Source organism: Canis aureus, chromosome 27, assembly GCF_053574225.1.
Source record: "Canis aureus isolate CA01 chromosome 27, VMU_Caureus_v.1.0, whole genome shotgun sequence".
NCBI lineage: Eukaryota > Metazoa > Chordata > Mammalia > Carnivora > Canidae > Canis > Canis aureus.
In genome coordinates this window covers 18036173-18053333 of record NC_135637.1, presented here as the reverse complement: position 1 = coordinate 18053333, position 17161 = coordinate 18036173, and the positions used below count along the sequence as shown (strand labels likewise).

Genomic DNA, 17161 nt, shown 5'->3' with positions numbered 1-17161 from the left:
CAGCCCCCTAGCTGCCAGTTTCTCAAGGAACTGGCTGGTCATTTCCTTCATCTGTCTGTGGCACCATTTTGCTTTCTGGGTTTGGGTCCACCTTCCACTTTCTGTGGTTCTTTGTCACTCAGAGATACTAAACTTCACCCTCCTGGTCTCCAGTCCAGAGAGGAGAGGCTGGGCTCTGGTCAAAAATAGTAGACTCATTTGACAACTTTCCATTTTTCCATTTTCCTATCTCATCCTGCCAGCCTCTTCTTAGAACTTTGCCTGATTTCAGGAGCTTTCCTGGTATGGCCTCTGCATGCCAGTTCTTTTCTTCTGGGAAGAAGGCGGAGAAGTGGTATTTTGGGAAAATTTAGCATGCATTCTTTTCCAGAGAAAGGCCAGGTTGGTTCTGTTGTCCCTGTTCCTTGAGATGCCAGCCTGTGGGTCCCAGGCCTTTCCACAGTGTATAGGTAGGACTGCCATCCACCTCTTTATGCCTCTTGAAGTGAGGGGGTTGCAGAGCTTACTGAGTAGCCAGGCTGCTACCCCAGCTGTTCCCAACTGGCCTGCTCTTTCTGAAGCCCTCAGGAGAATATCTCTAGGTTGAACAGAGAAGCAGGTTGTTGCTAAGAAACCTTTCAGCATTACCTCTAGGGAAAGGACAGGAGAGGAAGAGTACTGGGGTAGAAATAATAAGTAGCTTGATGGCCTCAGAGACCCAGGCTGTAGAGGGCTGGCTACAGAGTCAGGCGGGAGCCCCGTGCTGTCCCTCCCTCTGAGAGTGAAGAAGACAACTGTGCCTTAGATCTGGGTTCAGATCAGCCACTGCCTCCCACCCCACTCCTCCCCACCCCCATTCACTTGCTATGCCACCTGGCCTTTCTGAGCCATCTGTAAATCCAGAGTGATAATCCCTACCTCTCAGGGTTGTGTTGAGGAGTGAGTGAATTAATGTAAAAGCTCTTAGTGGAGGGGAGTTTTTTTTTTAATTCATCAGAGGTGAACACAAAATGAAATAAAAACAGCCTTGTGTGGCAGCCTGAGCAGAGAGGTGTTTGCACCTCGTGTTTAACATGTGACTGTTGGATTCAGGATTTATATATGACTGTAGATGGGGGTTGATGCCTTAACAACATTTTTTTGAGTCCTTTCCTGCAGGTCAACTCACTTTATCTTTCCAACAGCCCATCATAAAACTAAGGCTTTGAAAGTCCCTGTCTTGTTAGGAACCCCATGGTGAACCCCCATCTCACTGGTCACTGTTTTAGACAGGATGCTTTCTACTGTTCAGAGCAGCCTGACACACTACGGGCATTTCCTGAAGGTTCCTGTCTCAGGGTTAGCCACATCCTGGACCCAGACCAAAGAGGGTGGATGTTTCCTGGGCCACACAGCTGTTCTTGGAGCCCTGCTTAGGGACATGCCCATGTCTGCTGGCCCAGTGACACCCAAAGCATTCAGCCCAGGGTAGCCTTTATATAAGGAAATAATTTTGTTTGGCAAGAGTTGGTGTGGGACAGAGATGGGCTCCAGTCCTGGCTTTATCAACCAGCTTTGTAACTTGGAGCTTACCCTCCTGGAGCACCAGGTATCTCATTCATTAAGTGGGATTGCATGATTTCTTAGGTACAAGGGTTGTAGGGAGGGCCCAATGAGATTAAGTTTCTACAGTGGCTTTGGAAAAAAGCCCCAGCCATGCACACTAATTAGCATTGTAAACCATCCCAAAAGAAGTTGATCCTTCTGGGGTGGAGAACTGGTCATAAGCACTTCACAATTTGACTCAGTAAATATATCGGAAGGGCCTGCTCTGTGCAATTCCACACTTAAGGTACCACCAGGGTCACAAGTTTCTAGATCCTCTGCTGGAAACCAGCCAGTTATTGATTTGACTTCTATCTTATGCACTTCAGGATGAAGAATGTGAGGTAAGGAGCTTGTCGAGAAGCTACAGTATCAAAACTGGTGAACTCTCCTTTGTTTACTTAACAAATACTTAGTGGGCGGGTTATAAGCTGCCAGGCACTGAAAAAACAGGAAGAGCTCATCTGGGATGGAGTTTACCTTCCATCACAAAGTAAAAGCTGAAAACAGGAAAGTGAAGGGAAAGTAGGAAAGTTGTCAGGAACTGGCTGAAGAGTTAAATCCTTTCGCAAAAGACAGTAAAGGGAAGAACCCTGCAATTTTATGGCTCAGCTCATCAGGCAAAACATACTTTTTTTATTAGTTTCAAGAGGATTTCATCATGGAAGAAGTATTTCAATAAGGGGCCTGTGGGCAACAGAACAGATGATGTTTCTTAATAGTAATTTTTGGGTTTTGCTCCAAGATTTTTTTTTTTAATTTTTTATTGATTTATGATAGTCACAGAGAGAGAGAGAGAGAGAGGCAGAGACATAGGCAGAGGGAGAAGCAGGCTCCATGCACCGGGATCCTATCCCGGGTCTCCAGGATCGCGCCCTGGGCCAAAGGCAGGCGCCAAACCGCTGCGCCACCCAGGGATCCTGCTCCAAGATTTTATGATGAACATTTTCAAACATATGGAAAAGCTGAAAGAAGGCAAACACCCAATACACCTACCTCCTAGAGTCCACCCCTAATATGTTACTGTACTAACTGCGATTTTTTTTTTTTTTTAAAGGAAGTTCCACCTAGGGCAGTTTCAAGTGTCAGCTTTTCCTGAGGATATGGTAACCTTGTTTTTCCTAGGACAGGATGGGGTGAGGATGTGGCAGGGAAGAGGGATTTCAGCTCTCTGGGAATCAGACTGTATGGGGTTTCGGTTGGGGGCGGGGGTGCAGAGAGCTCCCGAGAACCAAGTTCTGCTGACCCCTGGCTTCTCCATCTTGCTGTGTGGTCTCAGCTAATTCACAGGAAAACGGGAGTCTCGTGGCTGCTTTTGGCTGGAGGTCTAAGGGATCATCTTTCTCCTGCTCCAGACTTGCCTTAGTCCTGCAAAGGGTAGAAGACTGCCATGGCGGCCCTGGCGTCCGTCCTGAGCACAGGCAAGCACAGGAGAGCCCCAGCAGAGCCAAGCGGGGACGCCGGGGGGACCCTGGATTCGGCAGCTCGGCAGCTCGCCCCGGCTGCGGCAGGGGGAGCGCCGGGGAGGGGAAGCGGCCGGCGGGCCGGGGCCGGGGCCGGGGCCGGGGCCGGGGGGCCGTCCTGCGGCAGCTGCACGGCTTTGCCGGGCCCGGCTGTCCACGACTCCGGGCTGCCGTCCCGGGCGGAGGGGGCTTGGCGAGGGACCGGCCTCCGCGCCCCACCCCCGGCCGGGCCGGCCTCGGCTCCGCGCGCCCGGGCGCGCGCCCTTTGCATAAAGCCCTCCTCCCCGGCCAAGGTAGAGGAAGTTGGGCTCCCGCCTGGATGGGAGGCGGGAGGGAGTCCCGCTCCTGTTGTTTTCGGCGAGCGGAGTGGGTGGCGGGCGCGGAGGGCGGGGTGCGCCCTCCCACCCCGGGCCGGGCGCTCCGGGAGCCCCGCGCGGCTCGCAGCTCGGGACCTCGGGCTCAGCCCTGCGTCTTGGTGGGCTCTAGGGGAGCGGGCTCCTCTGCGCTGCTGCGGGCCGGGGAGCCGCGCTCAGTACCCCGGCGGCCCGAGCCCTGGGGCGAGATGGCCGCGGGCGCCCGGGCGTGCCCGCCGCGGGTCCTCGTCTGCCTCGGGGTGCTGCTGGCCCGCTGGGTCGCCGCAGGTAAGGGGCCGCGATCCCGAGCGAGGAGTGGAGTGTGGCCCGGCAGAGGCAGGCGGGGGAGAGCGGGGACTCGGCGGTGGCGGTGGCGGTGGCGGTGGCCGCGGCCCCGGCCCCGGCCCCGGCCCCCGCCCCGGCCCCGACCCCCGCCCCGGCCCCCGCCCCGCAGCCGCCCCGGGAGGGTCTGGAGTTTCCTGCCGCTGCTCGGCTCCCGGCGCAGGAAGGAATATCCGCGGGCGCCTGATGGAGGGCAACAGAGCCCCGGGCTCTCGGATTGGGCAGCGGGCGAGGCTGCAGAGGGCTGCGGAGAGGTGATGGGAGACCTGGGGAATTTGAAGATGGGAAAATTGAAGAGGCACGTGTAGGGGGGGAACGTGGTGTTTTGTTGCTGTTTTTTTTTTTTTCTCCCTTTTAGCGTCGGATTTAAATTTGCGTTCTGGTTTTACCTGCTGCGCTGGGGCTCAAACTCGAGGCTCCTTTATTTTTCTCTCCTTCCTCTGCCCACGGTTGAACTCGCCTTACACCGGTAACCTGTGGATTTCCCTACACACCCCTGCAAGCCGACCTGTGCAGACTAGCACATTCAAAACCGTGCCTTCCTCCTTCGCCTAAACAAACAAAAAAGCCAAAGCCTTTTTATTTTGAAGTGATTTCAGACTTTCAGAAAACTTGCTCTTACGCTTGACATGACCTCCTCCACTTGACACTGCCGGTAGAAGGTCTTAAATGCTTCATCTAGGCTCTCTCTCGTGACAGTAAGTTTACGGAGTTGCTTACAAAAATATATAGGATGTAAAAATATTGAACAAGCATTTTTGAATTTAATTCACCAGCGAATGCCGTCCTTTTGTGTGCAGGGCAGGGTGACAGCAGTGAGAGGGAGGACTCAGGTAGAGGGAAAGGAGATGGGGCCAGGAAGTGATGCAGTTCACTTGGAAGAATACTTGGGAGTGTTATTTTCTGTTTAGCCGTCGCCCGCACACACTGCTGATGGATTCTCATACGTTCCTGAAGGAATTCCCCCCTGAGCTTCCTAGCAGCAAGTGCCAAAAGTCCCTAAGCCTTAGGCTCTCATAGCCTTCTATTTTGTTTTGTTTTCAGTAATCATTTACAAGTAGTACAATTTCCCATAGTCTAGGTTTCCAGTTTATCTGGAAAAATCTGATGACATGGCAGCACAGGGCTTTTCCAGCTGGACCTGAGCAGTGGTCACCCCTTCTATCCTGGGCACGGGACCCCAAATGTGCTCCACCTGTCCTGTTGTACTTACCCCACCCTCTCCAGTTAGGGACCTTACCTGCTGCCCCCCTGCAGGCATTTGACTTGTGGTCACCCAGAGCTTCCTGGAGAGGAGGACAGAGAGTCTCCAATTGGATCTCTGGAAATTAAAGGTGATTCCCTTCTCCGTGCTGTCTGCAGTGTTTACTGAGCTGTGAACATCAGGGGCCTTGGGACATCAGAACCCTGGGTTGAAATCATCATTCTGGAATGAACCAGCTTTAGTCTGGTGGCAGTGCACACGCAGGGACTCTTCCTCTACTGCCCAGCTGCTTTTCACACCGAGGCCAAGTTCACCTTCGTGGGCTTCCTTCAACCGGTGAATTTTTGTTGTTTGTTTTTCAAATTGAGAGTTATCCTGGGGGGGATGATTGTCAACCTCGCTCCAGACAATTTTCATGCCTGCACTGTCACCTCAGATTGTAAATCTTTTGTCATTCTTGGGGAAAAGTTGGTAGGAGAAAAGTGGGTACAATCTCAACTCTGTAAATGATAACATGAGGGCAGCACTGGGAAATGGTTGTTTATATTGCTCCCTCCTTAGGTCCGTATTCTGAATTTAAGGTGGTGTGGGGGTGCGGAGGCATCCCTGGACCCTCCGGATACCATGTAGACAACTTCTAGGAACACAGACTGCTATGATGTCTTATTGTCTCATCCTGTCTGATCGGAAGAACAGAATAAAGCCCTGTGACCCGAAGGATTGAAGACCTCAGTGTCAGTCCCAGCTCTCCCAGACTTGTGTGGGCCCTTTTGGAAATCCCTTAAGCTTTCTGAACCTGTTTTCTCATCTGTAAAATGAAGGGGCATGGAACCAGTGCACCCTCAAGGACCGCCCCGCGTGTCTATCATTAACTGAGAGGGGGCTCAGCCTGCCTCATCTTGAGCCCAGCCCTCGGGACTGCCACATCTCAGGAATAAATGACCTCCAAGGTCACCTTCAGCTTCAATGGCTAAAAAGAATGGAGTGAGCAGAGCCAGGAGGAGTGAAATGCCTTAAATGGTTTCTTTTGTGATTGTGTCACTCTCCTTGCAGGAGGAGACAACTCCTCAAGTTCTAGGACTCGACTTTTGCCAAGGGCTTTTCCAAATTCATTCTTTATTCCTTCACCAAATTGCTGGGAAGGAGCAGGTCTGTAGGTCTCATGAACACATGCCGCATCTGTAATATACTGCAGTTCATCTCTCCTCTGTGGGCATTGCCACCGATAGCTTGGGTTCTCAGGCCTAATTGTTCAAGAATAATTTCTCACCTGCTTTTCTTTTCTTTTCTTTTCTTTTTTTTTTTTTAAAGATTTTATTTATTCATGAGAGGACACAGAGAGAGGCAGAAACACAGGTGGAGGAAGAGGCAGGCTCCCTCCAGGAAGCCCCATACGGGACTTGATCCCAGGACTCCGGGATCATGACCCAAGCCGAAGGCAGATGTTCAACCACTGAGCCACCCAGGTGCCCCTCTCACCTGCTTTTCAAAGTAATTATTCAGAAGCCTTTCTTGCTGGGTTGGAATCTCTAGCATTAGAAGACATTCTCTGCCTTCCAGTGAGTTGCTTAGAGGGTTTTTTTTTTTCTTTCCATGTTGTCCTGGCATTTGGGAGTGGTGTGGTTAAGATGTGAGAGAGTTGGAAAGTCCACTGGCTCCAGGCTGCCTTCTAATCTTTCAAATGGAGCCCCTTCTAACCAGACAAAAGGCCAAAGACAGATCACTGTTACTCTTTCTTTTATAACAGGGAAGAATTTTCAGAGGCAGGTGGCAGTTTATTTATTTATTTTTTTACTGCTTTACTGAGATATAATTTACGTACCATAAAATTCACTCTTTTAAAGTATATAATTCAGTGGGTTTTAGTATATTCACAAGATTGTGCACCATCACCACTGAGTCCAGAATGTTTTCATTACTCCAAAAAATAGAAAAAGCTATATGCTTAACTATTAGCAGTCACCCCTCATTACCTCCTTCCCTGCAGATAAGCCCCCCTCCCCCCACTCTAAACAACTGCTAATCTAGGTTCTATCTCCATAGATTTGCCTGTTTGGACATTTCATATAAATGGAATCACACAGGATGTAGTCCCTTTGGAGTGCCTTCTTTCACTGACTGTAATGCCAGGATTCATCTTGCTATAGTATGCACTTCATTCCTTTTGATGGCCAAATAATATTCCACGGATATGGATATACCACATTTCATTTATCCATTGATCAGCTGGTGGGCATTTGGGTTGTTTCCATCTTTTGCAATTGTGAATAGTTCTGCTGTGAAGCATGTGCATGTGAAGTCTGTAGACATAGGTTTTCATTTCTCCTGGATCTACACTACGCCTCAGAGTAGAATTGCTGAGCCATACCGTAACTTTAACCTTGGGAGGAAACAACCCGCTCTTTTCCAAAGTAGCTGCACCATTTGCAGATCCAAGGATGCATAAGGATTCCAGTTTCTCCGAATCTTTGGTAGTATTTACTAATAATAAATTAGTCTTTGATTATAGCCATTCTAGTGGATGTGAAGCGATAGGTGTCTTATTGTGGGTTTGATTTGCATTGCCCTAGTGACTAATGATGAACATCTCCTCCTGCGCTTATTGGCCTTTTGTATGTCTTTCTGAAGAAACTCTATTCAGATCCTTTGCCCATTTTTAAATGGTATTTATTTTTTTATTGTTGAGTTGTGAGAGTTTTTTATATTCTCTGAATACAAACTTATCATCAGGTGGCTTGCAAACATTTTTCTCACAGTCTGTGGATTGTCTTGTCACTTTCTTCATGGTGTCCTTTACCTGTCATAAAGGAAAGAGTAACAGTGATCTGTCTTTGGCCTTTTGTCTGGTTAGAAGGGGCTCCATTTGAAAGATTGGAAGGCAGCCTGGAGCCACAGGACATTCCAACTCTCTTCCCGCCTTAGCCACACCACCCCCAAATGCCAGGACAACATGAAAAAAAAAAAAGTTTTTATTTTGACAAAGTCCAACATACCCATTTTTCTTTTGACACTTGTGCTTTTAGTATCCTGAGAAACCATTGTTTAACTCAGAGTGATTTATTCTTTTTTTTTCTAAGTATTTATAGTTTTAGCTCTTACATTTAGGTCTATGGTCCATTTTGAGTTAATTTTTATATATGATGTGAGGTAAGGGGTCCACCCTCATTCTTTTGTACATGGATGCCCATTTGTCCCTCTACTGTTGTTGAAGGCAATTTATTTTGTAATGAAATACTACCTTTTGCAAACCCCAGTGTATTCACATACTTTGAAAACTTCAGGGACACCTGGGTGGTTCAGTGGTTGAGCGTCTGCCTTAGGCTTGGGTCATGATCCTGGAGTCCTGGGATCAAGTCCCACATTGGGCTCCCCACAGGGAGCCTGCTTCTCCCTCTGCCTATGTTTCTGCCTCTCTCTGTGTCTCTCATGAATAAATAAATAAAATCTTAAAAAAAAAATAAAAAAGGAAAATTTCTCTTGTGGTAGAAAGAGAACATTCTGGAAGATAGCAAGAAGTCTAGTTTCTGGTCCAACTTTGCTACCTTTTCACTGGAGGATTTGGATTTAGCCTGCTTTCCTTCTTGGCATCACACTTTTCTCATCTACTGACTGTGACAGCATGAGTGGAAGACTCCTCACAGGGTCTTCCAGGCTTGTGGCCTTTTTGTATTTGGGCATTGATTATGGAAAAGGGGCCGGAAAGTTTCAACACTTCTCAGAAAACGGGCTGCATTTGTGTCTTGTTACCTGGTGGCAGTCTGTACTAGATCAGTCACTCTTCGCACCTGTCAGTCATGGCTGAGCATCAGAATCACCTGGAGGGCTTGTTAAAATGCAGCGCTACTTCCACTCCACCCCTAGATAGGTTATTTATGTGATTTAAGTGCTCCAGGATAGGACCTGATAATTTGCATTTCTAATTGCGCTACTGCTGCTGTTAATGCTGATCTGGACTTTTGAACATGCTGTTCTGCCTGGGAACCCCGTCTTCTTGTCTACCTGGCTAATTCCTACTTGTCCATCAGATCTCAGTGTGGCCTCCTGGAGGAAGCCTTCCTGGCAGTCACCCTAGCTGGACTTAGGAGCCCCTTCTCTGAGGCCCTGTCATGGTATTAATCACACTGTATTATAATTGCCAGTTTATTGTCTGTTTTCCACATTAGACAATGAGATCCTAGAGGTCTCTCTCTGTTTTTGCCCATCCTTGTTTCCCTGGTGCCTAGCACAGGGCACGCCCAAAAGTGGAGTGGCAAGAGAGCTTTGACTTCCAGGATCATTTGCGGCTGAGAGGTGGCGAGAGCCAGCAATAGGAAAGTGGGAACAGAGCCCAGGCCCTCTTCCTTCCATCCCTTCTGGATTTCCAGGCAAACAAAACCACTTGGGTTCCATATCGATTATTTATTGCCACGGTAGTGCTGCAGACCAATCACAAAATGACCAGAAGTGCTTATTGCTCAGAGGTTGGAGTCAGCTCTGCTGATCTTGTCTGGGTACCCGCACATGGCACTGTGTCCATTCTGTAACTGAGGACGAATCTGGAATGGCCTCAGCTCAGATGATTGAGACACCTGGGGTCCATATCTGTAGCTTTCATCCTCCTCCTGAGACCTAACTTGGGCGTGTCCTTCTCCAGGTGATGGCAGGAGGTGAGAGTGTACAAGCCCAGTTACATGAGTGCTTCTTCAGCCTCTGCGTGCATCACATTTGCTAACATCTCACTGGCCAGAGCAAGCCACGTGACCCCACTGGGAGTCAGGACAGGATGGGAGAGCAGTCATGCAGTGAAGGACATGGATAGTGGGGGAGGGGGATACTTGGGGCTGTTTCTGCGATTGCCATTTACTGCAGATTCATCGACATCAGCACTGGCCAATAATCCTCACAGGGTGCCTCTTAAAAACACACACCTGCTTTTTGTTTTTTTTTGTTTTTTTTTTAATCCTAAAGTAGAGGGACTGTGCACAAGGGAGGGTGCTCAGAAATGAAGAAATGTAGTAACAGCCTGACCTTTCCTCATACAGGGTTTGAGGCTCTGGTCATCGGAGAGGTTCATGAGAACATTACTCTGCGCTGTGGCAACGTCTCGGGACCAAGGGGCCCAGTAACCTGGTACCGGAATGACTCGGAGCCTGTCTTCCTCCTGTCTTCCAATTCTAGCATCCCACCAGCTGAGCCACGCTTCTCTCTGGCAAATGCCAGCTCGCTGCACATCAAGGTGCTCAGGCCTCAGGATGAGGGGAACTACACCTGTCGGGAGGTCCTGAACGAGACTCGGTGGTTCCGAGTGTGGCTACAGATGGCCCGTAAGTGCAGTGGCAGGGCACTGAGGCTGGCTGGCCAGACACTCGGAGCCTTGGGCGGGAGGAGGGCTTTGGGAGTCAGGGCTGGCTTTCATCCTGGGTTCTGCAAGCCCAGTGGCCTCTCACACCTGGATTTTCTCATCTGTGATATGGGGATGAAAAGAATTCTTGGGTTCTAGGATGGCTGTGAAGACTAGATTCTGGTTTATGTAGATAAGGAGCTGCTAATGGCTCCTGGCATATTAGTTAGCGACTACTTACAGCTTGTTAGCATCAACCTTGCTGTGAATACCATTTTATTATGCACCTGAGTCAGAGTATATAACACGATGGGGTCAGACTGCCTGAGTTCCAACACTTAGGCTGTGTCACCTCAAGTAAGTTGCTTAATATCTCTGAGCATTAATTTTCCTTATTTGTTAATTGGGGATAATATATCACAGACCTCGGTAGATACAGTGCTCTTATGCTACAATGCTCACTACAGGGCTTACTTGGCATGAGCTATTCTTAGATTACATGCTGCACTTCCTTAAAACAGTATCTTACCTGTTGATATACACATATGAATTTAGAATAGGGGTTGGCAAACTATAGCCGTATCTGTGGGCCATATCTGTCCTGCAGGCTATGAATGTTTTTTACATATTAAAATTTTTTTTTGATTTTTACTTATTTATGATAGTCACTATTTATGATAGAGAGAGAGAGAGAGGGAGAGAGAGGAGAGGCAGAGACATAGGCAGAGGGAGAAGCAGGCTCCATGCACCGGGAGCCCGATGTGAGATTCGATCCCGGGTCTCCAGGATCACGCCCTGGGCCAAAGGCAGGCGCCAAACCGCTGTGCCACCCAGGGATCCCTGTTTTTTACATTTTTAAATGGTTGCAAAAACCCCTAAAGATGAATGATATTTGTGACATGTAAAAATGATATGAAATTCCAGTGCCCGTGAAGAAGTCTTTATTGAGACACAGCCACACTTATCCATTTACATCTTAACCTCTGACTGCATTTGGTGCCACCACAGCAGAGTTGAGTGGCAGTGATGCAGATCATATGGCTTGCAAAGCCTAAAATTTTTACTCTACAGCCCTTTACAAAGAAAGCATGCTGTTTACTGGCTTAAAAAGATAACAGTGTTCTAGATCCAGAGTGTGTAATTTGGTAGAAATATACATGTGATCCCTACTGCTCCCTAGTTTCCTCATCTGTAAAATAATTTACTTATTTTTTTATTCAACATCTATCCATTGAAAGCCTGGTGCCAGGCACTTATTCAAGGCACTGGGCCCCAGGAGCAAATAGGACAGACAAGGCCTCTGCCTGCATGGGGATGGCATCCTAGTGGTAGAAGACAGACAGTAAGGAAGTACATGAATGCATCAGGCACTATCAGAGTGATGAGTGCTATGCAGAGAATGGAGGTGGGGTGATTCTCTGAAACACTTTAAAGTAGGGAGGGCAGAGAGAACCTTTGGGAGGAAGTAACAACAGAGCTGAACGATGAGTAGGAGCCAGTTATGCAAAGGTAAGAGTAGTCCAGGGAGAACTAGATCCAGTGCAAGATGAGTTGGGTGTGGCGTGTGTACAGGTGGGGAGAAGGCTGATGTGGTGGGAGGTCAGTGGGTGAGAGGGTGGGACTTGTGTTATGGGTTGAAATATATCCCCCCAAAATATTGAAGTCCTGACTCCTGGTATTTGTGAATGTGACTTTATTAGGAAATCAGGTCTTTGCAGATGCATTCAAGTTCAGATAAGGTTATCAGGGTGGGCCCTAATTCAAACTGACTGGCATCCTCCTAAGAAGAGGAAAATGCATGTATACACAGAGACACACAATGAGAATATTGTATAACAACAGAAGCAGAAAGTGGAGGGGTGCAGCTAGAAGCCAAGGAATGCCAGGGACTGATGGCCACCCCCAGAAGCTAGGGAAGAAGTAAGGAAGGATTCTCCCCTGCCCTCCTGATGTGTTGGTTTCAGACTTCTGGCCTCCAAAATTGTGAGAGAATCCATTTCTGTTGTTTTAAGCCACTTCATTTGTAAAGTGAAGAGGTTTCCATCATACGAATGATGGACTTTGTAAAGGCAACCTCAAGAAATGAATGTACCTGGCAAGGAATTGAGCTTGTTGTTGTTGTGGGTGCCAGAGGAAACTCCTGGAGCTTTAAGCATGTGTGGCATTATTTCAGTTACACACACAGAACGTATGTGTGTAATCTCAAGGACTGTTAAAAATAGGTAGGCCAATTGGAGCCACAAGATGTTGGTGGCCAGAACCAGGGTAGTAGCAATGGCCTTGGTGAAAAGGCACAGCTTCAGAAATGATTTTGGAGGTAGACCAGTAAGACCTGCTGGCGGATTAGACGTGGAGGATGAAGAAAAGCAAGTTTCAAGGACACTTGTAGGTTTTTGGATGGTCTCTAAGGTTTCTGCCAACCTGTAAGGCTTATAGAATTTGGGAGTGCAGTGTTTTTGTGTTTGGAAAGGCCACAGTTGAATTACTGAATTGCCAAGAATGAATGTGGGTGCATTAAAAATGTCAGCCATCTTGGCCCAACTCTGTCTAGTTCTCACTATGAGCCCATACAGCTTACTCCAATGCCAGTCATTAATAATTCCTTATGTCCGTCTCCTCAATAAATGCTTGCTCTTTTGACCACAGAGTAAGATAGCATTACAACTTGTTGCCTTTTTTTTTTTTAAATCATCATTCTTGGGGATCCCTGGGTGGCTCAGCGGTTTGGCGCCTGCCTTTGGCCCAAGGCGTGATCCTGGAGTCCCGGGATCGAGTCCCATGTTGGGCTCCCGGCATGGAGCCTGCTTCTCCCTCTGGCTGTGTCTCTGCCTCTCTCTCTCTCTGTCTATCATGAATAAATTAAAAAAAAAATTAATTCATCATTCTCTTCAGTTTATGATGACTTTATCAGACATTGATTAATCATTGGCTAAGTTTATTGGAGGGTAGATTAATTTCATTATTGCCCTGGAGGGAGATAAATGCAAGGCCTCTTTATGATGAACATAAACTTAAAAGAATCTTAAAAGAAACTTAAAAGATTCTTAAAAGAATCACTAAACTTAAATGGCTCTTGGGGCTCCTGAGTTATTATGATTTGATTCACATAATGGAAGCTTCTTCATTTGGAAACATACGGTGTCCCCGACTGGTGTGGGCTTGTTTGTGAAAACAAGACGCTGACTGTCTTAGTTTGGGCTGCTGTAACAAAAGTAACATAGGCTGGGTAGTTTCAACAACAAACACTTCTGGCAGTTCTGGAGGCTGGGAAGTCTAAGATCAAGGTACTGGCAGATCCAGTGTCTGGGGAGGCTCGCTTCCTGGTTTGTAGATAAATCTTCTCATTGTGTCCTTACTCGGTGGAGGGCAGAGAGAGGAACCAAGTCCTGGGGTCTCTCCTTAGATGGGCACCAGTGCCATTCATGAGGACTCTACTCTACTCTCATGACCTCATCAAAGGCCGCCCCACCTCCAAATACTATCATATTCATGATTAGGTTTCAGCATGAATTTTGGAGGGGATACAAGCATTCACTCCGTAGCACAGATGTCCTCTGTTTTCACATGTACCAGAGCCCTCCAGAATCTCAGATCTTGTTCCCATTCTAGGACAAACTCTGGCAAGCACAGACACCCCTGGGCATCAGGGAGCCCCTTGCTGCTCCTTCTCAGACAGTGGCTGAAGGGGAGGCCTTGACATCACAGATCAGACTCTGCTTTCATTTTGTGCAGAAGATTTTGGAATATGGATTAGGTCTGATCCAACCACTATTTCTGGGAGGGGAAGGCCACAATACTGCTGAGTAGCTAAGAGCATACACTGAGGACCAGCTGCCTGAGTTCAAATCCAAATGCTGCTGGCTGTTGTCCTTGTGACATTGAGGAAGTCCCTTGAACTACTCTCACTTCAGTTTTATCGTCCATGAATCAGGGGTAGCAGTAGAACCCAGGAACAGATTCACTGTGTGCATTCTGTGTGCATTCACGAGATTAACATGCTCAGAGCTGGGCACATGGTATGCACTTGGTTCATGTTACCTCGACCAACTGGTTAAGCAGGTGATGGGGTTCCTGTGGGAAAAATGCATCTCAGGTTCCCAGCAATCAGTTAACATCCAAGCCTTTTGAACAGTACCTCCTGTGGGTCAGGGATTCTGTGTGTCCAGATCTTGCTTTTCCTGTCTTTTCACTGACGTGTTTGATAACTTAGTCTCATAGGGAGAAAAGTTTGGAAACATTCTAATGTGGCCTTGGAAGCAAGGGGAAAAAATTCTGAGATGTGACAAATTATTATCTGTAAGTAACTCTGAGTGTGTAAGTGGACAGAGGTGCTGTAGAGACACAAAGCTGGCTGTATAAGGGCCAGTAGCTTCTCCCTTCTTACCATTTGGATCTCTGCCTATTGATCAGGGGGCATTTGGTGGCTCTGCCTTCCAGGGCATCAGGTTTTCTGTAGGCTGGGATGATTTAATATTCCTGGAATGGGTACTGCAAACTGATTTTGTTATTTGTCTCAGGACAAAAGACTGTACTATTACTTGTTGACTTAATGGTGCAGTTGAGGAGTCTTGCCCTCTAGATTGGGACTGGTGCTCCTGAGAATACAGAAATCCTTTAGACCAGAGCAGTTCAGGGCTGCCAAGGCTATTTATTTCATTGACTTACCCATTCTCTTCTGCCTCCAAATTGGAGTGGGCATGAGGTTAGACCTGCTGTGTGTTTACTTGTAGGAAGGCTGGAGGGATCGGCAAGGTGTGACCTTAACGCATTCCACTAGACTTTGTTCTTTAAAGATATCAGCCTCGTGCATTGGGGAGCTGAGTGATCAGATGAACCCGTGAAAGCCCACAGTCAGACCTCGTGTGCATGATGACAGACTCTCCCTGTGTCTGTTTTTCTTAGACCAAGCAACTATTAAGGGGGGCATTTGAACTGGATGGCATATGGACTGTGATGAAGCTGGTTTGTGTCAACCTCCAAGAATCTCTTTGGAGTCAGCTGGGGTTTGGGGAATGGGGAATGCTCCCATTTAGCAAGTGATGTACCTTTCACATCAGGAAAGGCCAGAAAAGGGGCCTAAAGAAAGTCCCATGTTTCCTATTTGTGTTCATCTTTTTTTTTTTAAGACTTTATTTATTTATTTGACAGAGAGAGCACGCGAACACAAGCAGAGGGAGCCACAGGCAGAGGGAGAGGGAGAAGCAGGCTCCCCACTGAGCAGGGAACCTGATGCAGGGCTTGATCCCAGGACCCTGGGATCACAATCTGAGCTGAAGGCAGATGCCTAACCAACTGAGCCACCCAGGTGCCCCTAATTGTGTTTATCTATTTGATCTATGATGCTGATGGTGATGCTGTGCCTCATCACAACATAAGGTCCTAGGGACAGAGTGTGTTGGGTGCACTGAAGAAAGATTGTTGGTCCCCTTCAGAAAATGGAGGACGTTGTCTGGAGATTGAGTCTTGCCAAGCTGATCTGAAACAGAGATGGGTGTTTATAAGAAGCTGAAGACCTCTGTGGTCCAGCTTTTTGTACAGATCAATAGTCACTCAGGAAATCCGGAGGCAATGGGGTTGTTGCATGTATCTCTATGTTTGTCCCTAAAGGTAATATCAAAACAGTCTCTGTGAGTTTCCCCAAGGATCTCATCCCACTCTAGAACTACAGGTATGCCCACTGATTAGCAGAAACTACCTGATATATTCTTAGGTCATTTTTCAAATCAAAATGCTAGTATGAAGAACAAATGCCTGACAACAGCTCTTCCTGTTGGCAGAGAACCCAACACACTGTGGTGAGAATCTTCCATTTTATGGAGTTCTAAGTCAATGCTTTGAGACTCTTGACAGGCCAAACTATGGTTTTGGAGGGGAAGGAAAGAAGTGAGTTCCTTTGTCAAGAATATCTGCAGAGACGAGGAAGGGCAGTGGCAGTGGTAGATCATTCTAGACCAGGAATCAAACTTTTTCTGTAGAGGGCCAGATGATAAATATTTTAGATATTATGGCCCAACTTGTAAAGTCAAGGATGTTGTATAAAAACTTAACAAGAGCAAAAACACATTTCCACATTTTTTTGTTGACAAAAATTCAGAGTATAATCATAATCATAAATGCTTTCTTTGTAGTGTAGTATAGTGAGAAAAATGGAATTCCTTTTTGTGGGGGATAACATTTCACTTAATGATGAAAAAAAACAGATGGTGGGCCACCATTTGCTGATGCCTACTGAGTCAATCTACAAGTATATTACTGATAATACCAGATCAGATTTTTAAAACATTGACCACATGTCAAACACTAGGCCAAGTGTTCTGCTTATATTTTCTCATTGGGTCCTTCAGTACCCCCAGTGATAGGTGTTATTTCATTTTGTTTTGTTGGGTTTTTTTTCCAAGATTTTATTTATTTGAGAGAGTACATGAGCAGGGGAAGACGGAGAGGGAGAAGCAGACTCCCCACAGAGCAAGGAGTCTTATGTGGGGATCGATCCCAGGATGCTGAGATCATGACCTGAGCCGAAGGCAGACCCTTAGCTGAGCCACTCAGTCTCCTGTATTTCTGTTCTTTTCATTTCATAGGAAAGATGAGAGAGAATGAGAGTGATGGGCACTTGCCCAAGGTTGTTTGTCTATAAGTGGCAATAGGATTTACACCCAGGCCTATGAATTCAGAGTACAAGTGCATGACCACTAGGCTAAGGCATCAATCCAAGAAAAAGCTGAGAACTCAAACTGTAATAAACAAGGCCTCAGTAAGACATCAAACCTTTGTAACTACTCTATATTTTTATTAATTTGTGTCTTACTCTTGTCTCCTCTCCCATCTATCTGTCTGAGTGATTGCCACCATTACTCTGGAAGCAAAACTGGGCTGCTGAGTTTCTGTTTGGGAATAAATATCACATGGGTGGAGA

At 47.2% G+C, this 17161-nt stretch overlaps 1 protein-coding gene across 5 annotated transcripts in view; it reads left to right on the top strand.

Annotated features, from left to right (window-relative positions):
- Positions 1-2757: 2757 nt before the first annotated feature.
- Positions 2758-17161, top strand: part of VSIG10 (V-set and immunoglobulin domain containing 10) — a 36605-nt gene continuing 22201 nt past the window's right edge. For 2 of the 5 annotated variants that reach the window (XM_077875847.1, XM_077875846.1), the window contains exons 1-2: positions 3343-3667; positions 9947-10228. In XM_077875847.1, coding sequence (XP_077731973.1) covers positions 3346-3667; positions 9947-10228 — 604 coding nt within the window. In that variant the 5' untranslated portion in view covers positions 3343-3345. Of the gene's footprint in view, positions 2985-3342; positions 3668-9946; positions 10229-17161 lie in introns of those variants that run through there. The other 3 variants (XM_077875844.1, XM_077875843.1, XM_077875842.1) reach the window with 3 other exon arrangements.